General features: G+C 48.3%; 1 protein-coding gene across 3 annotated transcripts; it reads right to left on the bottom strand.

The window, feature by feature from the left end:
• Positions 1 to 1,073: 1,073 nt before the first annotated feature.
• On the bottom strand, positions 1,074 to 22,297 carry AARS (alanyl-tRNA synthetase). 3 transcript variants are annotated; one of them, XM_010850727.1, is made up of 22 exons: positions 22,213 to 22,297; positions 18,394 to 18,502; positions 17,571 to 17,735; positions 14,608 to 14,796; positions 14,223 to 14,368; positions 13,412 to 13,603; positions 12,903 to 13,047; positions 12,387 to 12,532; positions 11,671 to 11,779; positions 11,366 to 11,516; positions 10,412 to 10,536; positions 9,856 to 10,000; positions 8,651 to 8,829; positions 7,836 to 7,949; positions 5,981 to 6,187; positions 5,331 to 5,515; positions 4,155 to 4,263; positions 3,408 to 3,521; positions 2,737 to 2,856; positions 2,530 to 2,616; positions 2,033 to 2,146; positions 1,074 to 1,627 (listed from the first exon to the last, which is right to left on the bottom strand). In XM_010850727.1, exons 3-22 carry the CDS (start codon positions 17,712 to 17,714, stop codon positions 1,442 to 1,444), a joined length of 2,907 nt encoding a protein of 968 aa, XP_010849029.1. In that variant the 5' UTR covers positions 17,715 to 17,735; positions 18,394 to 18,502; positions 22,213 to 22,297; the 3' UTR covers positions 1,074 to 1,441. The 3 variants fall into 3 exon arrangements, with proteins under 3 accessions (XP_010849029.1, XP_010849028.1, XP_010849027.1); XM_010850726.1 differs by having other exon boundaries at positions 18,398 to 18,502; XM_010850725.1 differs by lacking the exon at positions 18,394 to 18,502.
• Positions 22,298 to 24,000: the final 1,703 nt, after the last annotated feature.

Raw genomic sequence — 24,000 nt, 5'->3', positions numbered from 1 at the left:
CCGGGCCACCGCGAGGACGGCCAGAGCTGGGTGCATGGGTGGATCAGACGGGCCTGCAGAAGTGGGATCTACACCGGCCCCGCTGACCTCTAGCCTTCGCGCCAGCGCAAGCCCAGGGCGTGGGTCTTCTTCCTTTCACTTGTGAAGCTGTAATTGGTCCTGCTGTAGTGACACATCTGTATACATGTTCCCCCACCGCCTTGCCCAAGAGGTCCCTCTGGTACTGTGCCCTGGCTGGCACAGCTTGTGGAGTGCGTTTGGAACTCTCCCGCGCTGCGGACTGTGAGCTCTTTGTATGCCGCACACTCCTCACCTGGCTTGCCTTTTTGCAGCCAGGGCCTCAGCACCCTTCCTGTTTCTCCTCTTCACCCCCAGGCCTTGTGACTGGTGGTCTCTGCATCTCCTCTCAGCACAAACCTGCTTTTTCTGCTCCAAGTCAGCAGGGCTGAGAATGATTCAGGGCCAACCCGCTGTACCCAGGGGACTTGAAGTCAGCCAGAGAGGGCACAACTAAGTACTACACACTACAGCTCCCAAACCCAGCTGTCTTCAGACGGGTAAATGGACAGAACCAGGTCAGAGTCTCCATCTTCACCGTCCAAGTTAGGTCCTGAAACCTGGAATGACCTGGCAGTCAAGACGTAGGAGGAGGCAACTGACGTTCCCTAAAAACCTCCTATATCAAGTAATGTATCCGACCTCACATCCAACTTGTACATCAGGAGAAGGAAAGACATATGAGACTTATAAATGAGAATGTTCTCCTGTAAAAAGCACCAAAAACGAAGCCTCTCTCTGCTGCCAGCAACCCCAGGGACCATCTTCCACTGAATAATTAGTTCTTCTATCACCCTATTCTGTGAGCCATCCCCATAGATGTTTTGACGCAAATCCAGGGACCATTATTCTCAAAGTTCAGGGGTCTGGGGCTGGACTCAGCAAGGACCGCAACCAGAAACCAGGTGGAACCAGCAATTAGTCTACAGACACCCAGGGAAGCATGGGTTATCACACTGGGGACACCTACGGGGAGGAGGGCAAGAGGGGAGGAGTAAAAAAATCACGTGGCAGTATCGTATCAAGTATTGCACATGGTCTTTTTATTCTCTGCAGCAAAAATGATTCCTCCCTTGAGGCCCATAGCACTGAGTCTGCAAAGAACTCTCTATAGAAACAAGTGTGATGATGAAAAAGCAATCCTCGGGTAGTAGTTCTACACGGATGGCGCGGATGTGCTCAGGGCAGAAATGTAACGTGGGCGTTGAGTCACAGGCTGGCTCCCAGGTTAAGTTCCTGTTACTGCTGGGTTAGGACAGACGGGACTGTTTAAAGGTCCCAAGATTCAAACGTCCTTGTGGTGGAAGGAGAGCTCCTGGCTGAATGGGTGTGTCTGGGTCGGGGAGGTGGGGGAGATGCCTCCTGGCGGACCTGCCCTTCCCTCTCAGTTCTTCACGTCTCCCAGGCGCAGCTGGGCAAAGGAGGTGGCCAGCTGCAGCGCCTCCTGCAGACAGCCCACGTTCTTGCCCGTGGCCTGAGCAGACACATCTTTGCCACCGCCTTTGCCGTCCATCAGGCCTGACACCTGCTGCACCCACTCACTGGCCTTCAGGCCCCGGTTGGCTGCATTCTAGAAGACAGGAAGGCGGAGTGGGAGTCAGGACAGAGGATGGGATTGAGGCAGACAAGGAGAGGGCTGGAGCCAGACACCCAGTCCTGCCCCGAAGGATGCTGCCAGGGCTGAGAGCATACAGCTGGTACCACAGCCAGGGCGATGCGTAAGGAGCAGCAAAGCAGCACAGTTAAACGTCTGCACCAGGGGGAGGGCCTGAGGCTGAGGGGTCCTAGGGAGGGGACAAGTGGGCAACAGAACGGCATCTCCAGCAGGCTGCACGCACGCACGCACAGACACACACACACACACACACACGAGTCTTCGCAAACAACAAGAAAAATCAGGCTTCCTGAGAAGAGCTATAGACATCACCTCCCACAAGCACAGGGCTGCCTGAGCAAGACTGCAGGGCGTTCTGACCTGGGGGACTTGACACAAGCACGTGATCCTGCCAGCCTCGTTATCCACTGTGAAGAGCATGGCGGACGTCTGGGGGGAATGCATCTTAAAGAGCTTCAAGGCTTCGTTCAGGGCCTGTGGGGAGAAGCTGGCATCAGGCCGTGGCACTGGGAAAGGGGACCATGCTCTCCTCAAGTGCAGCGGGTTTGCAGGACTAAGTTCTCGGGGTGCCCCACCCCTCCCCCTGCTAAGAGCAGGTGCTGGTCCCGGAGCCTGGATGGGGGCCCAGCGCAGGGCCCTGCCCACCCGGGCTCAGGATGGCCATCCACCTCCAGGAGCCTAGCTCTCCAGCACCGGCTCCCGCCATGGCTCAGTCCAACTCAGTACCAAAGGGCGGGCCCTCAGGCAGCTCCTCAGCTCAGAGCCACAGGGCGCACACCAGCCCCAGAGGGCTGAGGGGAGCCTGTGGGGAGGAGAGCAGCAGACGGGCACAGGGCAGCGCGGCGTGCCCGGCTTGCCTTGGCCGAGGCGCCGCTCTCCACCTCCAGGATGACCAGGGGCTGGTTGGGGCTGCTGTCGATGAGCTGCTTCGTCTTCTCCAACACCTGCACGGAAGGAAGTCCAGAGAGAGGCCTCAGGTCAGAGGCCCAGACTCCGACCCCGACCGCAGCCTGCACAGCCTCTGATGGGTGAATCCTCCTCCCGCCCACACTGCCGAGACCCACCCGCTTCTGCACATCGGCTTTGCTAGCCCGGTCTAGGTCATCCATGACCTTCTTCAGAGACTTGAGATTCTCCCGGAATTCATCCTTCTGCCACTGAGGGATGATGGCAGTGGCCAAGGCCTGGAACCAGAATAGGAATACCACTGGGATCTGGATCATCAGGAGCTAGGATGTGAGCCCAGCCCATCCCACCCTTCTGGCTTTGAACACCAAAGTCCCCCAACCAGTATCCAGGAGGAGAAAGTGGAAGTGTTAGTTGCTCAGTCGTGTCTGACTCTTCACGACCCCATGGACTGTAGCCCACCAGGCTCCTCTGTCCACGGGATTCTCCAGGCAAGAACACTGGAGTGGGTAGCCATGCCCTTCTCCAGGCAATCTTCCCCACTCAGGGATTGAACCCAAGTCTCAGAGAACACAAAATCAGAAAATGCTCATAAAGGGACTTGAAACCAGGAGACCTGTAGAAAGTGGGCACCCACAGGACCTCTCCCAAAGCCCTCAACTCCAGTGCCCACTAGTGCTTGGAAGGGGCTCTCCTGCTGTCACCAACAGGGGCAGCAGGCAGGTTCCAGGGTCCACGGAGCCCCCTTTGCCAGGCTGCCAGACATCAGCGGTCAGTCCCAACACCCACGGCCCCAAGAACCACGAACTGCAGAGGGAGGCGGCCCTACCTCCCCGAGGTCCGCGATCTCTCTCTGCACGTCCTTGTTCGGCGCGGCCTGGGCCTTCACTTTGGCTTCCACGACACAGAGAGATTTCTTCAAGCTCTCTGCTTTCCTGAGGGCCTGTGAGGAGGACAATCAGAGTTGTAAACTCTGGGTCAGGGAACCTTGAACTTCACAATTCTGCTGGTAAACTGTGGCAGGCTCCGACACAACACTCTCCCAGAACATCAGACCTTTCTCTTCCTTCAGGGAGCAGGTGTCTGCAGCCTCATGCCCCAGAAGGGAGCACCCTCCTCACACACCTGGCCAGTGGATCTGGGGCTCAGGGGTGACTGAGAACTCACGCGTCAGGAGCCCTCTGCACCCATGAAATGACCACTCCTCAACCCTCAGCATGTGTCAGGCGTGAGCTCCAGTCCCTACGCCCAGAGCAATTGCCCCCCTACTCCACACATCTCAAACTAGGTACATGCCCCCAGGGAGAGGCGGCAAAGTGCCGGGGGCACGGGGAACATGGCAAAACACGGCCTCCCTCCTGGACATGAACGCCTGACAGCAGAGTTTACCTGCATTTTAACAGATTAAAAGACAGCTAGGAAGTCTCACATGACAGTGGCTTTCTCCTCCCAGTCACAAGTAACTGGAGGACATCTGGAGGGCGTGCTGGACCTTCGAGTCTGACCACAGTGGCCGTGTGACCAGCTGCCCTGTGGATTCACAGCCTGGGCCCACAGACCAGCCTCATCCGCTCACCTTCTGGGCTTCAGCCCCTGTGACAGCAACTATCCTCCGGATGCCCTTGGCAATAGCTTCTTCACTCACGATCACGAACGCTCCCGCGTGACTCGAATTCTGCAGGTGTCTGCACGGCAGAAAGCAAAGTTCACAGTTGTCCCTACACCTGGGAGCCCTCAGCTGGGAGCAGGAGCCCTAGGAGGTGGCGGCTCCCAGGGAAGCTTCCTCAGGGAACAGGGGAAAAGGCCCTTCATGTTTAGTCGGGGTACAGTTCTGGCCAGGAAAGGGAAGGCCTGGCTGGGGCTGACTCTGAGCAAGGAGCCGCATCTCTGAGCCTCAGTTTTCTCATACGTTAAATGTGGGAAATTCTCCCTCACAGGACAGTTATCTTCTGTCCCTTCTGAGAGTGTTGGTGGATTACCTTTAAAATGTTACCACAACCCCTTCAACAACCACACTGCTCAGAGAACCTCACCTCAAATGCTCATTTACTGTGTCATCCACAAGGACCCTGACCCCAACCCCGACCTGCCATCTACCTGCCAGAGACTCACAGGAGGCCCTGGATGGGTCTACCGTGGCCTTAGGAATGTTCTTTTTCTCATGATTCCTTTAGAAGCAGGAATTTCCCAGGCCACCAGACTGTTCCAGAAAGACCTCAAGGGATACAGAGATCTTCAAGTTGGCAGAAACAAGTGACTGCCCACAGCCAAACTGAGTCATGTCTACTGTGTGGCCTAACATCGGGGCTCTGAGACAATGGGGTTGTTAATTCCCCAGATGCACCTTCAGCTGACAAAGGGAACTATATGAGGCCCTGAGAATGGAAAAAAGCTAAGACCAGGTCAGAAGCGCCACGGCCCTGCTGAATCATGAATTCACAGGCTTCTCTTGTCATCTGTCCAGGGAACCAGAGCAAACAGTCGTGAGGTAAGGGTTAAGGTGACGTTTCTCACTTTGTCCTCCTAAGAAGAGCGTTTCACCACACAGTCAGTAAAGTCAATGTCAGACACCAAAGGGTGTGATGGGAGCACAAAGATGCTGGCTTCTGGGAGAGCTGCTTGGCACCTGCATTTCTCAGGACTCCTCTTCAACCTCAGACAAACAAGAGCTGGTCTAGCCCATTACCCACATCCTCTGAGGGTCACCCAAATTAGTAAGAGGCAGGTCTACCACTGCCCCCGAGGTACTCACGTTCCCCCACAGAACTCAACAGAAGTGAGCGAGCCAGCAGGACCGGAGGGGTCATCCAGTAGCTCAGACACTGGGACCCCAATGGAGACGACTCGCACAGGGTCAGGGTAGGTCTCATCAAACACAGCCCGCAGGCCCTGGATGGCTTTAGCTGCCGCCAGAGAACAATCCTCAGTATAGACCGGCTGCCATGGAGAAAGGACAGGAGAAACAGCTGGGAAAACATCTTCTCTGGGGGTGCAGTAGGAAGTAGGGAGACTGAGGTTTGCAGGCAGGGCTCTGGTTTCTGATCCTGGCTGTGCTGATCATGTCCCAGAATAAAGCCCCATATGTAAAGTCAAGGAGCTCAAAATAGGAATTTCCAACTATTTTGTTAAACCATGCACCAAAAAATGGATATGCTGCTATACATAAACCAGACCTAACTAGAAGGGCTCTGGTTGTCCTGAGGAGGAGGTGGGGCAGAGACCCCTCACTCAACACCAGCACTGCCCCCTACCCAGCGCAGCTGGGAACCACTGTGATAAGCACGTGTGTTCACGGGACAGAATACAGTTCAACAGAAGGAGAGCATCTGGGCGGCGGCGGCTCCGTAAATGGTGCAGGAAGGAGAGAAGTTCATGACTCAGTTCACGTATAATCCAACCCACCTTGGCTGCCTCAATCATCTCATTTGCGATCTCCTCAGCCTTCTTGATCTGCTGGGTGGACATGGCTCCCTTGGCAGTGAAGTCAAAGCGAAGGCGGTCAGGCGCAACTAGGGAGCCTCTCTGGTCAGCCTCCCCCAGCACAGAGCGCAGGGCAAAGTTCAGGATGTGAGTGGCTGTGTGGTTGCTCATGACAGGCCTTCGCCGGGGCTGCATGGGGCAGAGCAGGCTGGTGGAGAGGTCAGTGGTGGACCGCTGGTCGGTCCCCAACACGCACTCTCCCCTTCTTCCCGAGTCCTAAAGGCTTTCGCTGGACACATGGCTGTGCAGAAGAAAGCCTACAGCGTCCCTCACAGCTAACTGGCCAGGTGAGTCAATTCCAGTCAGTGAGAAGGGACACATTTCCCTTCAAGGGAAGGAACACACCCCCGCGCCCCTTCCCACCATCTACAACAGGAGCAGCAAGTTACGGCCTGTGGGCCAAACCCGTCCTGCGGTCCCTTTCTGTAGCTGGGTTTACCAGAACACAGCCCACCTGTGTGCTTACATATTGTCTACAGTGCTTTTGTGCCACAACAGCAGTTGTGATGGAGACTGTATGGTTCAGAAAACCAAAAATATTTACTATCTGGTACTTTACAAGGGCTTCCCAGGTGGCTCCGCAGTAAAGAATCCACCTGCCAATGCAGGAGATGCAGGAAACCCATGGGTTTGATCCCTGGGTCAGGAAGATCCCCTGGAGGAGGAAATGGCACCCCACTCCAGTATTCTTGCCAGGAAAATTTCCGTGGACATAGGAGTCTGGCGGGCTACAGTCTGTGGGCATGGGGTCGCAAAAAGTCAGACATGACTGAGCAACTGAGTATGCACGCATGCATGCAGGCAATTTACCAGAAAAGCTCACCAACCCCTGGTCTAGAGAACGGATCTGACAGCAATCTTTTTGGAACATGAAATCAAGAGCAACATTCCAGCAATGGTGGAAGAACAAACAAAGAAGAGCAAGGCCCTCTGACTTTGTGAGGAGGGTCTCTGCATCAGTGTGGGTTTTCAGGTGAAAAGCACATTTCCACTCTGTTTTATGCTACTATTATTTTGGAGCTCTGGCACATGCAGTAGCAACTGTTTCTTAACATGGGATCCTTGGCTCCTGAAGTATTTGAGGTAAAGCTGGAGAAAGGCAATCCATGAAAACGAAGCTACAGGATCTCAACTGAAATCACCGTGGTCTTACTTGGGACATTAAGATTTAAATTTCAGTTATAGCCCTCAAAATTTACTCCTGCACCTTACTTGTAATTTACCTATTTATAATTTCACTTAGAACGGATAATAATGGTGGACCAATTTAAAGCCAGAGGAAGAGGTGAATTCTGTTCACAAAGTATCAAATCACCATGACGTACACTTTCAGTTCAGTTCAGTTCAGTCGCTCAGTCGTGTCCGACTCTGTGACCCCATGAATCGCAGCACGCCAGGCCTCCCTGTCCGTCACCAACTCCCGGAGTTCACTCAGACTCACGTCCATCAAGTCGGTGATGCCATCCAGCCATCTCATCCTCTGTCGTCCCCTTCTCCTCCTGCCCCCAATCCCTCCCAGCATCAGAGTCTTTTCCAATGAGTCAACTCTTCACACGAGGTGGCCAAAGTACTGGAGTTTCAGCTTTAGCATCATTCCTTCCAAAGAAATCCCAGGGCTGATCTCCTTCAGAATGGAGTGGCTGGATCTGACGTACACTTTAAATATCTTATAATTCTACATGCCAGTTATGCCTCCATACAGCTGACTTCTTTTTTAAAAGGGAGAAGGAGAGGATCAGTAATCCTATCCAGCACTGACCAGCATGAAGCAACTCACCTCATCAATGAACAGCCGGACCTGGTCCCCCACTTTCAGGCTGCCGTAGAGCGTTCCTATGTGCAGCACGTACCCTCCTCGGACCTGAGTGTTCTTCACTGTGAACTCAGTTTTCTAAGAGTCAAGGAGAAGACCAATAAACAACTAACTAAATAAATCCAAATGTGTGTGTGTACGCGTATGGGTATGTATACATGCAAATGCAGATAAACATATATATGAATTCTCTCTTTACATGTTACACATATAACATTAATACTATTATGATATATATGTATGTATATACATTAACATATATACAGGCCACCATACACCGGTTATATTATTCTATACACGCAGCACTTTAAATATGTAATAGATGTGTATGTGTACACACCCACTCCATTAGGGAGCATCTTAGAGAATTAAAGCCAGGGTAAGGAAACTCAAGTCCTCGCGTCTGGGAACTCGTCCAAAACCACAGAGCCAGCAGCGGCAGAGCGACGGGCCGCATCTTGGATGAGGACCCCGTCCCGTTCCCCACCCTCCCCCGTCAGAGCTGGCTCTCCTTATTTCTGAGGGGAACCTGGAGGACCCGAGGATCACTAAGCAGCCTGGCTGCAAGGACCCTGCTGTGAGGGGAGCTGACGGTGATGAAGCCACACAGTGCAAGCAGCAGGGCCCGTGGCTTCAGAAACACTGGCCGTGGGACAGCCCAAAGAGCGGTGGTGTCTGCCCCTCAGGCCCGGGGGCACCCAGCTGCCAGAGTGGCTGTTAGGGTGCAGGCCGTGGCGGCCGCCCGCCCCCCAGCTAGCGAGGAGGAACTGCTGGCTCACGTCTTCGCTGCTGTCGTCAACCTTCACCAGGTACCCTTCGTCGTAGGTCTGCCCTCCCTGCTCGGCGTAGAAACAGGTCTTGTCCAGCACCACTCCACACTCCTGGCCCGTGGACGCTTCCTCCACGAACATCCTGTCCCGGCGCAGAGCCATCACTGTAGCCACTGCGCTCTCAAACACTGCACAAGGGGAAAAACACAGGGGATGATTTCACTCTCACATTCTCAGCTGGCTTGTGCTGGATTCTATTTCTCAAACTCTCCTGAGGTCCTAACTGCCTACTGTTCTGTTGGAAGCCAGCCTATTAGACTCCACAAAAGGGCTTAATATGCTGGTCTTCTACTGGAGAGCACAGTACTCAGGGGTGACCAACTGACCCGGTCTGCTTGGGACCAAGGGATTTCCCAGGATGTGAGGAAACACTGGGACAGTTCTGGGAGAATGGGACAACTGGTCACCTTAACTCTGAGCTATTGAGCAGAAAGCCAGTGAGCGTGATAAGCAGGTATTTAACAGTAGTAATAAATTCCCTTTCCAAGGTCAATTCAGAAAGAATATATTCATTTTGTGGGCTTCCTTGGATAGATTTAGGAATCCCTGCTGGAGTGAAAAAAGAAAAAATAGGACTTCCTGGTACTCCAGTGGTTAGGACTCCACACTTCCAATGCAGGGGGCCCAGGTTCAATCCCTGGCCAAGGAACCAGATCCCCGTGCCACAACTAAGAATTCACATGCTACAGCTGAAGACTGCGACTGAAGACCGAAGCGCTGCAACTAAGACTCAGCACTGACATGTAAACAAATATTAAAAAAAAGAAGAAAGCAAAAACATGTAGTGCCCGTGTATTTGAACAGTCTTCACTTTAGAACACTACTGTTCTAACGCAAAATCCAACAGCCACTATGAGTTTTATCAGTCAGTATCATTTTCCTTGTTTTCTATCAAGATGTTATTAATATAATTAGTGAAAACCGGGTATAAGGTACAAGAGATCTCAAGTTAAATTTATTTTTTTAAACATCCTGTGAATCTATAATTATTCAAAATAAAAGAGATAGAAAGTCAATCACAAAGGGCCTCTCCGAGTATAAAATTACCCAACATGACCACACAGCGCTACAGGTGAGGCTACCATGGATATTTTGGGTTCCCAATCTTGAGACGCATTGCTTGAAAACCACCCTAGATGAACAAATGAACATACCGTAGGTTCCACTGGAATCCGAATGGTAACTGTACTTCGGGGAATCATCTGTTGCCTCCAGACCCTTTTCCCGGAGCTCTTCAATAGCATAAATGTCCAGCATAATGAGGTCCTCCCCACCAGCTCCCTTGCCCTGTGATTTCAGCTGCCAGCAAGAGAAATAAGCACAAGTTACCTTAATGTCAGAGAAAAAGAACTCTGAAAGACTCAAAATTACTAAACCATGCCCCATGTAAAGCTCTGAAACAGAGTTTTTCTGATCTCAGCACCATGACATTTGGAGCTGGGAACTCTTGCTCTGGGAGGCTGTCCACTGAAGGAGGCTGAGCAGCATGCCTGGCCTCGACCCACCACGTGGCGGCAGCACCTGCCCCCCCAAGCTGAGAAACCCGAGAAATGTCTTTAGACATTATTGCCAAACCGCCCCCACTTGAGACTCACTGGTCTTGGGAAAAACAGAAATTTTAAAAACTTTAATGGGAGGAAACTCGTGCTTTGCAGCCAAGTCCTACCTTGCTTGGCGCTGAGTTTCCCGCTCACACCATAAACACTTTACCTGGGCCAGTTTCCTCTCCTCGTCAAAGCCATCCATGTCCACCACCAGCCCCTTCTCTTCAGCAATCAGTGCAGTGAGATCCACGGGGAACCCGTAGGTGTCATAGAGGAGCCAAGCGGTATCCCCTGCACAGCACCAAGGAGGCCGGTAAGAGTGACAGGGACGAGGGAGGAGGCTCAGGGGGCACATGTGTGCTTACGGCCGATGCACGGCAGAGAACAACACCATATTGTAGAACAACTGTCCTCCCGTTAAAAACAAATACATTTTAAAAGATTAAAAAACGATAGAAATAGCCTCCCTCTCTTCCACTGCAAGCCCTTCCCAGGAGGAAGCTGGCAATGACAGGAGGAATTAAAGAGCCACGCAAGTCAGTTTTGGTTCTATATCAGAAAATTCATCAAATCCTTTGCAATCAACCTGGGAGAAGCACAAAGGGTCCCTGGAAAAGCTCTGTTTCCTAATCGGAACACAAGTGTGTTCAGTTTGTGGGAAATACACCAGGCTTTCACCCTGTACATTATATTTCCATAAAGAGTAAAAACTTTTGGAACTAACTTTCCTGTCAGGTAAAAAATAAACTTGTAAAACATTATATACTATTTGTTCCCATTTTTACTTGTGAGCACACACACCCCTATATACATCTGTATGCAAATAGAGAAAAGTCCTGACTGGTTAGTTATATGCAAAATTCCAAAGAATTGTGACTTCTGAAAAATGAGTCAAAGAGCATTTTCACTTTCTACCTCTATACTGTTTGAATACTTTGCCACAATAATATATTACTTTAAAAATCTTATTATTAAACCCCATTTCACACCAAAGCAGTCTAACCAGGCTATGCTCAGCCTTTGGAGACACAGGAGTCTATAGTCAAGTTTGTGAGAAAAGGCTTGCCCCTTCCAGGAAGATGAACCAGCCTGATGAAGAAAGGAACAAACTGGTTCTTACCAGGAATGGTTTTGCTGTCTCCCAGGCTCTGAATTTTCCTGTCCAGGATGCGACGCCCTCTGCTGAGAGTCTTGAGAAACTGCACTTCTTCTTCATTAATGATGTCCTTCACCATATCTGGGTCCTTCTTCAGCTCAGGAAAAGCATCTCCCTGGCAAATGGGAAACACAGATTTTAGGCCAATAAAGACAAGGATTATATCATGACTCCTCTAAAAATTCTCATTAACAGTGTGACATCACCCACCCTACCCCAGTTAAGGTATGCACTTTAGTACAGAAGAGGTGAGCAGGAAATACACCTACCAGAGACTGGACAACAACGTCTACTAACGTAGCAAAGAAACCCCTGCTGGCGTTGAGTTTCTCGTGAGAGTATCGAACAGCCCGGCGGAGAATCCGTCTCAACACATACCTGTAAGAGACAGAACCTAAGACCCTGCTAGACAGCATTCCCAGTCAAGCATTTTGTAGACGGCCTTTTGGAATTCTACCAAAAGGCCTACTCTTTGAGAGACTCTCCTAAGGCTTTTTTTTTTTGCATTCCCCCAAGGTCATGAACATTAATTCTAGCATAAAACTCATGTTTTGTGGATGTTACTACATATCTACAAATACACATCAAGGTAACCTTGATTTATCTTCCAACCTTGTTCTGCTGAACCAGAGATGGAGGCAGGAAGTACAGACCAGATGGCCGACTTGATGCCCACAATACCAGGTCCTGCCTGTCAATAATCAAGTTGCCTCGCGTTAATTAGTATCTACCCTGCCCCTGTCAATGTCTTATCAGACAACCTTAATACAATCCTTATCATCTTGTACTTGGCAGCAAAGATTTAATATAGTGAACTCTGCTCAAAGTAAGCTGAAACTCCTTCTATTCCTAAAAAAGGAAAGAAAAAGAATCCCTCCAACTACCTAGATGACAAATAAAGCAATAATGAAGCGTGGCTTTAAGTTCCACAGAGCCAAAAACTCAAGTGTCAGTCCTAACGCTGCGCCATGTGTAACGCACTTACCCCCGCCCCGTATTGTCAGGTCGGCCGCCATCGGCCAGGGCCACAGTGATGGTCCGAGCATGGTCAGCCAGCACCCGGTAGGCCATGTCAATCCCGTCAGCATCCTCTGCACCCACTCTCCCAGTATACGGCCGAGCACCTGTGCCCTGCAGATAAAAACCAGGAGGCAGCTTACTGGGAAGCGGCCCTTCTGGTGCTGCCTTACCCTAGAAGGTTCCAGAGGACTTTCGGGGGGGCGGGGGGCGGGGGGAGACGGATAAGAAGAAAGGGTGAGCTTCTCACCAGATCCTGTAATCCCAAGAAAGGCAACAGGGGCAAGAGTGAAGAGCCTCTAACCAGGCCCCTGCACTCAATAAATCACAATGCCTGTGCTTCTTCAGAACACTGTTATTAATATTAACAATGAAGCTGGCAGATGGTCACAGGTACCCTCACATGGCAAAGCATACAACTGTTTTATTTTTGACAGAACTAACAGCCAGCCTGGAAACCTCCACAGAAGTTTAGGACCGGTACCTTCTGGATGGCTTCAAAATAAGGGACAAAGAGGTCAGTGTCATAGTTGGACATCTTATTCTGCAGCACAGACACCAGTCGCTCCAGGCCCATCCCTGTGTCAATGCTTTTCTTGGGAAGAGGTTTCAGAATGCCATCGGTTTCCCTACAAGATCCAGAAAGAGGAAGTTGGAACACGGACTCCAGCTGCCACCTCTCCCTGCTGGATAAAACTCACTTAGCCATTTGCAGGCTGTGACTGCCATTGGCTTCTGCCTATTTCGGTGGGAAGAAGGGAGTGCAGAGGAAAAGGGAAGAAATAATCTGGGATCCATTACAGTGAGGCAAGCTTCAAGGAAATGAGCTTTAGAAGAGCAGTTCAAGTTATAGCAAATTATGCCTTTAGCACTGGCCCACTGGCCCCAAAGATGGGATGAGAAGACAACCACGTGCTCTGAGTTCCTCTTGCTCTACTCAGCTTGAGGAAAGCTGCTGCTCTTAACAGGAACAGCTCAGGACCCCGAGGCAACCTGTTATACTGGATGAACACAAGGTTCCAGATCTCCAGCACGTTGGGGTCGTCCTGGTTGACGAGGTGTGCTGCATCCCGACCACCAATGCGGTCGTAGTGGATCTCACTGCAGGGACCACATGGGCCCGTGTCACCCATCTCCCAGAAGTTATCCTTCATGTTGCCGGGGAGGATTCTGCTGTCATCTAGCCTGCACAGAGCGGGAAGAAAGGCCCAGTTACAGCCAGCGACAGGATTCTGCACAGACCTGCATCCCTGAGAAAAGGAGATCCTTATGCATTTCTAGAAAGAAAGCTCATTCTTTGGCGATTACTAATGCCAAGCCTGAATCAAATCCTGCTTAAGAACCACAACAGTGATTCAAGAGTCACTACAACAGAATAAAAAATACACATGTTATGATCACAACTAAATGAAAATATGCAAATATCTAGATAAAGCTGAGAAACACATAAAAGTGAAAATGTTTATGCTGAATATGCACAAAATTAAACAAATTTCTTTGCAAACGTTCCCTCATTTTCATAAATGAGGACAATTATGACAGTGTAAGTCTTTTTAAAAAAGCTGCATCACCTTCCTATGCCTCTTCATACTGGCTTTCAACAACAGAATGACCAAGTAAACCTACTAAGAAACAATGGATGCAGCAAAAGATAATTACTCCCAGGCACCTCCACCTCCCAATTCATACCCTAAAATAGGAAATGGCAATGCACTCCAAGCCTAAGACCCCACTCTGGCACTGAGAGTAGCAATCATTTTATTTTTTCATACTCATACTCTCAACATGCAAGCTGCATTCTTACCCCAAGTTTTGCCAAATCTGTTTGCACTCCAGGTCTGGTTCTAAGCCAGCTGCTTCATCCCCACCAAAGTAAGTAACGTAGAGTCTTTCAACTGGAATGCCAAACTCCTGGGTAAGAAGTTCCAGAGCCATCTTACATGCCAGTTCCTACAACAAGATCAAAAAGATGTGAAATGTGACCAAACCAAAGTCTATTTAGTATGAATAGAAGAGGGCCAAAGTGTCTTCACCATAAATAGTCAAACTCAGGATCAATTTATACAAGAAATCCAAACGTAAACTGAAATCATCAAATTACAGGCACTGCGTTCAGGAAGTCTTAGAATTAAGAAATGTCCTTCACTTCTGAATCTCAAAATGCCAACAGATCTCCTCTTTGAACTTACCTTGAAGTAATCTCCAAAGGACCAGGAGCCCAGCATCTCAAAGAAGGTGTGATGATAGACATCCTTGCCCACGTCATCCAGGTCATTGTGTTTGCCGCCAGCCCGGATGCACTTCTGAGTGTTGGCAGCTCTGCTCAGCTTTGCCATGGGGTGAGATGGGTCAATAGTATTCAGAAAAATGGGTTTGAACTAAAAAAGAAAAGGAACATTTCAACTTTTAAAGAGTTGCATATATATCAGGTGGTTGCACGCTGGCAGGAAGAGACCACACATTAAACTGTCCATTTCCAGATATGATCAGCCTGCAAAACCGAAACTTATCAGAGGCAGGTGGCCCTGTGGGCTGCAGCAGAGGCAGCCTGTCTTGCCGCAGCGCTCTGCTGGCCCAAGTTCTCTAACGATTCCCATCAATGCCAGTAACACCAACTGAGAGACAGAAAGCCCTGCCAGATCTAGGATAATGGTCAAGGTTGATGCAGTGAAACCAGTGCTTCCTCTTAAGTCTCTGACAGTCAAGGCTTATACCATCTTTCTAGAAGAATTCATTCCAAACCTGATGTGCTGGCTTGGTAGTAAAGGTGATAAGGAAAAAAAAAAATTTGAGACCTTTTAAAGGAGTAGAATCAGCACAACTAGGTTATACTAGCTCCATAATCACACCTGGCTGATGTGTGATTAGCCACAGAATTACCATCACAGCAGCAAGTTCTACTGGATAGTCCTGCACTAGACCACAAACTCCTTAAAGGAAAACTATCTTACTTAGCTCTGTATAACCAGCATCTGGATAGAATGAGCAGATGCCTAACAAATACTAATTCAAAATGTACAAACAATCAAGCAAAAAAAAAAAAAAGGTATTTCTGATTAAGAGGTAGTAGACCATGTAATTGGAGAAGGAAATGGCACCCCACTCCAGTGTTCTTGCCTGGAGAATCCCATGGACAGAGAAGCCTAGTAGGCTGCAGTCCATGGGGTCTCACAGAGTCGGATATGACTGAAGCAACTTGGCAGGCAGACCACGTAATGGAGAAGGCAATGGCACCCCACTCCAGTACTCTTGCCTGGAAAATCCCATGGACGGAGGAGCCTGGTAGGTTGCAGACCATGGGGTTGTGAAGAGTCGGACACGACTGAGCGACTTCACTTTCACTTTTCCCTTTCATGCATTGGAGAAGGAAATGGCAACCCACTCCAGTGTTCTTGCCTGGAGAATCCCAGGGACGGGGGAGCCTGGTGGGCCGCCATCTATGGGGTCGCACAGAGTCAGACACAACTGAAGTGACTTAGCAGCAGCGGCAGACCATGTAAGGGGCTTCCATGGTGGCTCTGTGGTAAAGAATCTGCCTGCCAATGCAGAAGACCCAGGTTCAATCCCTGGAGAAGGAAATGGCAACCCCCTCCAGTATGCTTTCCTGGTAAATCCCACTGACAGAGGAGCCTGGCAGGCTACAGTCCATGGGATCTCAAAGAATTGGAGATGACTTAGCAACTAAACAACAGAGCACATAAGTTAAACAAATGACTCTCTCTGAGTTCAAATCCACGCTCCAGCATTTCCAGTCTCATGAACTTAGGCAGTTTTACCCGAGCCTTCAGTGCCTCAGTGGGATGGTACAGAGTGAGCGTCAAATGTGTTAGTGTATGTAAGACACAGAACAGTGCCTGGTGTACAGGAGGTGCTACATGCAGTCTACTAGTTACTGTTATTCAGGGAATGTTCATCAAGCCTGGACTTTGTGGTGGGAGAAGACGAAGCCTAGGTCTGCCTAAAGCAGAACTGTTTCAGTGCTCCAGAAAGCCCACCACCTTGAAAGAATCCACCTGAAATCAGCGCCCTCAATCCCAGGTGTATGCATGGGCTCACACACATAATGGAAAATGCTTTTATAATCTCATAGCTCACGTTGCACAAGGTGGAAAATGTTTCCATTGCTGCCACTTTTCAAAGCCAGAGAAGAGACCTGGGACAAAAGAAAATGTCAGCTTATCCCAGAGAGGGTCATCCTAATGGCTGGTGGGCCCATCGAGCTAAGCGGGGCACCCAGAGAACCTCCAAAGGAAAACCCTGAGGGCACTATCTAACCTGAAGCCACTTCCAACCGATTAACAGTTTTCCATGTCACAGGCATATTGAAACACCTTTATCAACTTGTGATGCTCCCACTATTTCAAGAGAAAACTCTTGTCTCCTAAAATAAAACTTTCAAGTATCTTTTATAGATCAGTTGCCCCAATAAGTTTCTTTAGCAGTAGATCCAAATTGACATTGGTTGGCAGTAGCTTCAAGAAAAAATTAAAAATCAATAAAACAGTGCATGGCCTAGAATGGGAATGAAAGCAAAGCCTTAAAAGAATTCTGAAGAACTGACTTATTTTATAAAGAAAAATACAAGAACAATGAGAAGATGAAGGAGAACCACAACACCTGAGTTAACAAGTCTCTTCAGGGCTCAGCAAGATTAACCCAGACTCTGATTCTAATGAAACATAACTTTTTCCTTAGGAAAGAAAAAAAAAAAAGGGCAAAACATTACAGACTAGATGCAGGCTGTATTTTTCTTGAGAGGCATACAAGGTTAATCCATGAGTATCAGGGTCTCTCATCATAATTAAAAATAACAATAGCTAACTTTCAAGTACCTACTTCAAATACTGTGCTAAACCTTTTTTTTTGGCCTCACCCGAGCCCCTTGCAGTGGAAGTGTGAAGTCTAAACCACTGGACCATCAGGTAAGTCAGTCCCCGTGGAAACATTTTTAATGCATTACTTTATTTACTCCTCACTGCAACCTAAAGACAGGCACTATTATTATTTCTCTTTTCACACACAAAGAAATGGAAGTTCAACAACATAAGGACTACACAGTGAGTGACAGAACTGGGATTCTGTAGGACTTCAGGGTTGCTTTGCTGCCTCCTACGTGGACAAAAAGGCAAGGGGAAGGGGAAAACAACCTTACCTGGTTCATGCCTGCGTTGGCAAAGAGCAAAGTGGGATCGTCCAAAGGGATGGTGGCAGATGAGTGAACATAGGTGTGTTCATTTCTCTTGAAGAAATCTATAAAACGCTGCCGGATTTCACCTGCTGTTAAGGTTGAGTCCATCTTGAAAATAACCCTAGGGATCTAACCAAAGAAAAAAAAGAAAGAAATGAGGGGAAGTGAAACTGAGAGATAGTAAGCATTACACAGGACTCCTAGCTTCTCAGGCCAAGTCAAAGCAGGACATGGGTAAGCTGTGTGATCCTAAAACCTCTATGTTGTAATGTCCAAAGCTAAAATTATCATCGAAGCAAAACGTGCTGCGCTAGCAGACAACAGCTGCACATGCTCTTCCTTCCAGGGCCAACCTCAAGTTCAATATACCAACACATTAAGTGCAATAGGAGGTGGTTTCTTCATGCATTTATTCACTGCAAAAATGTATGGAGCACCCACTGTGCCAAGCCCTAGGTCAGGAATTAGGAAATGAGAATAAAACCTCATGGTCTAGCAGAAAAGTCCACTGGGGATAGGGGAGGCTCAGGAGAAGACCTGGGTTCCAGTCCTAGCTCCAGGTCTTTATGGGAGCTACTTTACTTCACCATCAAGAGGCCTGCACTCGATAGGACCCTTCCAGCTCTGTCTTCACCCACATGTCTAGAACTGTGCCAAGTTTCACTATCCCCAAAGCCAGAGCCTCCAGGTTTGGCTAGACCATCTTGGGGAGGCTGTTGCCAGCAACAACGGACCTGGAGATGGGCTTATCTGTACAAGAGACTACCTGCAAGTAGCAGGAATATACCTGCCTCAACTTAGTTCTGGAACCCAACAGGTAAGCCGCTGTCCTCCCAGCTGTTAGGCTGCTGGGAGTGAGGATGCTGCAGCTGCAGTAAGGAGGCAGAGCTCAGAATCTGTGAAAGAGAAAGGGACTCAGAAGAGAGGGAAATCAGGAAGTAAAACAGATTTACATGGAGAAGGAAATGGCAATCCACTCCAGTACTATTGCCTGGAAAATCCCATGGACAGAGGAGCCAGGTTACAGTCCATGGGGTCGCAAAGAGTCGGACACGACTGAGCGACTTCACTTTCACTTTCACTTTCAAAGAGAGGAAAAGAACAAAAAAACAGCAAAATAAAAAAATATTAACAAATGACAGTAGTAAGTCCTTACATATCAATAATTACTTATTAATTTAAATGTAAGTGGACTAAACTTTTCAATCAAAAGTCTTAAAGGTGCTTGAATGGATACAATAAAAAGATCAAACTATATTCATTCTACAAGAGACTCACTGGATAGCCATAAGCTGAAAGTAAAGGGTTAGTAAAAGATATTCCATGCAAATGGTAACAGGTATATGAAAAGATGCTCAACATCACTAATCATCAAGAAAATGCAAATCAAAACCACAATGAGACATCACTTTATACCTATTAGGGTGACAATTATTTAAAAAAATCAAACAACAAGGACCTATTGTACAGCACAGGAACTGGTATAGTTCAACATTCAATATCTTGTAATAACCTAAATGAAAAAGAATCTGAAAAAGAATATCTATACATCTATATCTGAATCAGTTTGCTGTATACCTGAAACTAACACAACATTGTAAATCAACTGTACTTTGATAAAAAAAATCAAAAGATAAGTGTTGGTGAGGAGGATGTGGAGAAAAGGGAACTCTTGTACACTGCTGGTGGGAATATAAATTGGTACAGCCACTATGGAAAATCGTATAGAGTTTCCTCAAAATTGAAAAATAGAACTACAACATGATCCAGCCATTTCAGTTCTGAGTATATATATACAGAGGACATGAAATTCATGGATGAACCTAATGGACACTGTGCTAAGTGAAATAATCTAGATGTGGGAAAACAAAGACTATACAATCCGATTGATATGAGTAATATAAAACAATTAAACTCATAGAAGAAGGGAGTAGAATGGTGGTTTCCAAGGTATAGGAAGAGGGGGAGTAGAGAAGTGGAATAGGGAAGGTGTTGGTTAAAAGATACAAAGGCTCAGTTATGGAAGAGGAGTGAGTCCCAGAGATCTACTGCATAGCATAGTGCCTACAGTTCAGAATACTGCATTTACACTTAAAAATGTAAGAGGGCAGATCTTATGTGCTCTTATCACACACAAAAAATTAAAAATTAAAAAGAGTGGAGGAAACTTTTGGATGAGATGATATATTACTATTTACAGTATTGATTGTGATTATAGTTTCATCAATGTATACTTATCTTCAAACTCATCAACTTATTTGCATTAAGTATGCACAGCTTTTTGTATGTCGGTTGTTCCTCAATAAAACATTTTTTTTTTAATTGGAAAAAAAAACACAGATTTACAGTTTCCAATCTCTTTCACATATATTACATGGCTTCTCTGACAGGCGGGTGAGAGAGAAGTGGCATGGGGCTGCACTGCCAACAGCTCTGGCTGTCTGGAAAAATAAGGAACCATCTCATTCACAGTATTATCTAAAAGTCTCTAACCTTAGACCTAGCTCTAACCTTTAAAGTCACTTTGTCCTACACTTGTTTCCCTTCTTATAAAACAGTAGTACCTATCCTGCCTACACCTGGAGTGTGTGGTTCAAAACGCCTCCTGTATTTGGAAGCAGCTGGTAAAATGGAACAAACTGGGTACTACTACTTTACATCACTTACCTCAAAGTTTTCTTCCTTCTTAGGAGGAAGATACAACAAAGAAAGATGTATACAGCAAACATGATGAGACTGTGACTCTTAGATTTTGTTTAATCACAATTTCAATTGATTTATTCAAAACTCAATCAACCCATTATTCAAACAAGAAGGCCTTTGAGTCAAAGAACTGACTGAAATTTCCATAGCTGAGGACTTTCTGTTGATGCCAAGGAGTCAAGGCTACAGTTTCTAGAAACTCTGTCACACCACATTCCTCCTTGACCCTCCTCAACATGGCTCAATGCACCTTAATAATGGTGGCAACAATGAACGCAGGGTGCTAACTCCGACGGAGCAACAGCATCATAGCTGTTGCACAGTGTTCGTTGCTCCTCCTCTAAATGTGCCACTGAGAAAAACAAACAGTTCCATTCCAAATGACATATGGATTTTCCATCTCTGCTCATTCTTTCAACATACTGAGTCCATACTATATGCTGGGAACCAAGATGAATAGAGTCTACACCCTTAATGGGGAGACAGTCATACCTAGAAGTAACTGCAGTATGATATGCTGCTGCTGCTAAGTCGCTTCAGTTGTGTCCAACTCTGTGCGACCCCATAGATGGCAGCCCACCAGACTCCCCCGTTCCTGGGATTCTCCAGGCAAGAACACTGGAGTGGGTTGCCATTTCCTTCTCCAATGCATGAAAGTGAAAAGGGAAAGTGAAGTCGCTCAGTCGTGTCCGACTCCTAGGGACACCATGGACTGCAGCCCACCAGGCCCCTCCGTCCATGGGATTTTCCAGGCAAGAGTGCTGGAGTGGGGTGCCATTGCCTTCTCCGGCAGTATGATATAAAAGGAGCCAATATACTGATGTAAAGCCCTATGGAGGCTGGGACTATTCAAGGCTGTGTCACCACAACTCATTCACTTATTCAATATAAATATACAGGAAGGTTACATTGGATACAGAGGTAGCACAGAGGAGACCAGATTCCATACCCCAGCAGGAGCCGCGGCCTTTGGGTTTAAGGTTCCAGCCACTGGACCTTTCAACATGCTCTTCATTTGAAGTAAGCTGACTACCCTATTCCCCTCTTTGGTTTTTCCTAGTTAATTTCTCATTGTTGGTATCTCAACTTCAAAGAAATTTATTTAAGGAAGGCTTCTCCTTCTTGATCAGATTTTCCCTGTTTTAGTTTCAGAGCCCCAGGTGACTTCTGCCATAATTTCCACATGCATTTGAGGGCTGATGTCCATTTCCCCAAGAGGCTGTAAATTCCAGCCCAGTGGGAATCATGACTGGAGGTTTTGCTCTCCACTACGGGAATGTTCTCAGCATCCAGTTCAGTGGTTGCTAAGTATTTCATGCTATAGGAATCTTTAAAGAGCGAATTGCGAATGAACTTAAAGCATAGCGGAAAAAGACTGACAGTAATCGCTGAATGCAACGGAGCTTGGCAAGTGCCTCCAGAAGGGCCTGGACTAGAATCAGTTACTTAGCTACCATCAAGAATTGGGGGGCGGGCGCCGACAACTGAGGGAACGGCTCACGCAGCCTGATCCTACCCATCCTGACCACGCTACCAGGCAACCCCGCCCGTCCCTAGGGGATTAAAACCAGGGCGTATAAAACCTCCGCCTGGGACGGGTAGTCGGCGACCACGATGATCCCTCCAGGGTCTCGGTCCTTAGCAAGGCCACTCAAGGCCAAAGCCGCTCCAGGGGTCTGACAAAAAGCCACCTTCCGGCGGCCGGGTAGCCCAGCTGCCTCCTCAGCCTCGGTTCCGGCCCGGGCCCCGGTTCCAGAGGCCTCACAGGACCTGGCCCAGGGACCAGACGCCGGGCCCAGCCGCTATGTCTGCGCGGGAGAACTCTCTCAGTCCAGTCTGCTTCTCCCGGGGTCGCAGTTCCTGACTTCTCTCTCAGAGCCCACTGCCCGGATCCCTCGGTTACCTGTTCCCACAGACGCGCAGTGGCACGGGCCTCAAGACGCGGCAGGCTGCAGCACGCACCGCCCCGTCCAACCAGAGAGCGTGGGGGAAAGTGCCTCGCCGCGCCTTGCCTTCCCGAGACGTTATTGGTCAAGCCACATGCCAATCAACTGGAGTACGTATCAGCTTCTTAGTTGATTCCTGGGAAGGCGGCTCTACTTCTGGCTGACGCAATGTCAGGGAAAGAAGGGATTGGGGCCCATCACGTGATGAGTAAGGTTGCGGACTGCTAGAAACCGACATTTTAGTATCCTTAAGATAAGTCCTGGGCTTCCCTGATGCCTCAGACAGTCAAGAATCCGCCTGCGGTGCGGGAGACCTGGGTTCGATCCCTGGGTTGGGGACATCCCCTGGAGGAGAGCATGGCAACCAACTCCAGTGTTTCTGCCTGAAGAATCCCCATGGACAGAGGAGCCTGGCGAGTTACAGCCCATGGGGTCACAAAGAGTGGGACACAACTGAGCACACAGGATAAGTCCTAGTGGTTGATTTGGCTAATGAGGGGAAACAGTGACGTGTGTTTGGTAGAGGTCACAGCTCTTAGCATCTAGTTGTGTTCGTTTTGTTATAGAATGGTATTCGGATTCTGATATGTTACGCCAGTGGACACACTTGTGACCTTGGATTTGGTGTGGAAGAAATAACTTACTCTTTGAGAGGCAATTAAATTGGCCTCTGGTCTTCCATTTGCCTTTGAAAAATAATAGTTAATACTTATATGCAAAGCATTAGTAAACATTTCCTTTTTGCTGTTCAGTTGCTCAGTCATGCTGACTTCTTGCGACCCCATGGACTGCAGCACACCAGGCTTTCCTGTCTTTCACTATCTCCTGGAATTTGCTCAGATTCCTGTTGATTGGGTTGGTGATGCCATATTATTCTCTGTTGCCCTCTTCTCCTCCTGCCTTTAATCTTTCCCAGTATCAAGGTCTATTCCAGTGAGTCATCTCTTCACATCAGGTGGCCATAGTATTGGAGCTTCAGCATCAGCTTCCAATGAATATTCAGGGTTGATTTCCTTTAGGATTGAGTGGTTTGATCTCCTTGCTGTCCAGTTCAATTCAGTTCAGTTCAGTCGCTCAGTCGTGTCCAACTCTGCGACCCCATGAATTGCAGCACGCCAGGTCTCCCTGTCCATCACCATCTCCCAGAGTTCACTCAAACTCACGTCCATCGAGTTGGTGATGCCATCCAGCCATCTCATCCTCTGTCATCCCCTTCTCCTCCTGCCCCCAATCCCTCCCAGCATCAGAGTCTTTTCCAATGAGTCAGCTCTTTGCATGAGGTGGCCAAAGTACTGGAGTTTCAGCTTTAGCATCATTCCTTCCAAAGAACACCTAGGGCTGATCTCCTTTAGAATGGACTGGTTGGATCTCCTTGCAGTCCAAGGGACTCTCAAGAGTCTTCAACACCATAGTTCAAAAGCATCAATTCTTCAGTGCTCAGCTTTCTTCACAGTCCAACTCTCACATCCATACATAACCACTGGAAAAACCATAGCCTTGACTAGAGGGACCTTTGTTGGCGAAGTAATGTCTCTGCATTTCAATATGCTATCTAGGTTGGTTATAACTTTTCTTCCAAGGAGTAAGCGTCTTTTAATTTCATGGCTGCAGTCACCATCTGCAGTGATTTTGGAGCCCCCAAAAATAAAGTCTGACACTGTTTCCCCATCTATTTCCCATGAAGTGATGGGACCAGATGCCATGATCTTCTTTTTCTGAATGTTGAGCTTTAAGCCAACTTTTTA

The sequence above is a fragment of the Bison bison genome, unplaced genomic scaffold (genome assembly GCF_000754665.1).
Source record: "Bison bison bison isolate TAMUID 2011002044 unplaced genomic scaffold, Bison_UMD1.0 scf7180017864295, whole genome shotgun sequence".
NCBI lineage: Eukaryota > Metazoa > Chordata > Mammalia > Artiodactyla > Bovidae > Bison > Bison bison.
Note: the sequence above shows the minus strand (reverse complement) of the source record. Positions and strands in the feature narration are given on the sequence as shown.

What these genes read in the sequence shown, in the direction of transcription:
- AARS (XM_010850727.1), bottom strand. Translation starts at nt 17,714, where the DNA reads ATGGACTCAACCTTAACAGCAGGTGAAATCCGGCAGCGTTTTATAGAT. An exon ending in GTGTTCATCCAGTATAACAG is followed by an intron (nt 13,048 to 13,411) that starts GTTGCCTCGGGG and finishes TGGATCTTGTAG; the next exon opens with GGAAACCGATGGCATTCTGA. An exon ending in AAGCCGATGTGCAGAAGCGG is followed by an intron (nt 2,617 to 2,736) that starts GTGGGTCTCGGC and finishes CCTTCCGTGCAG; the next exon opens with GTGTTGGAGAAGACGAAGCA.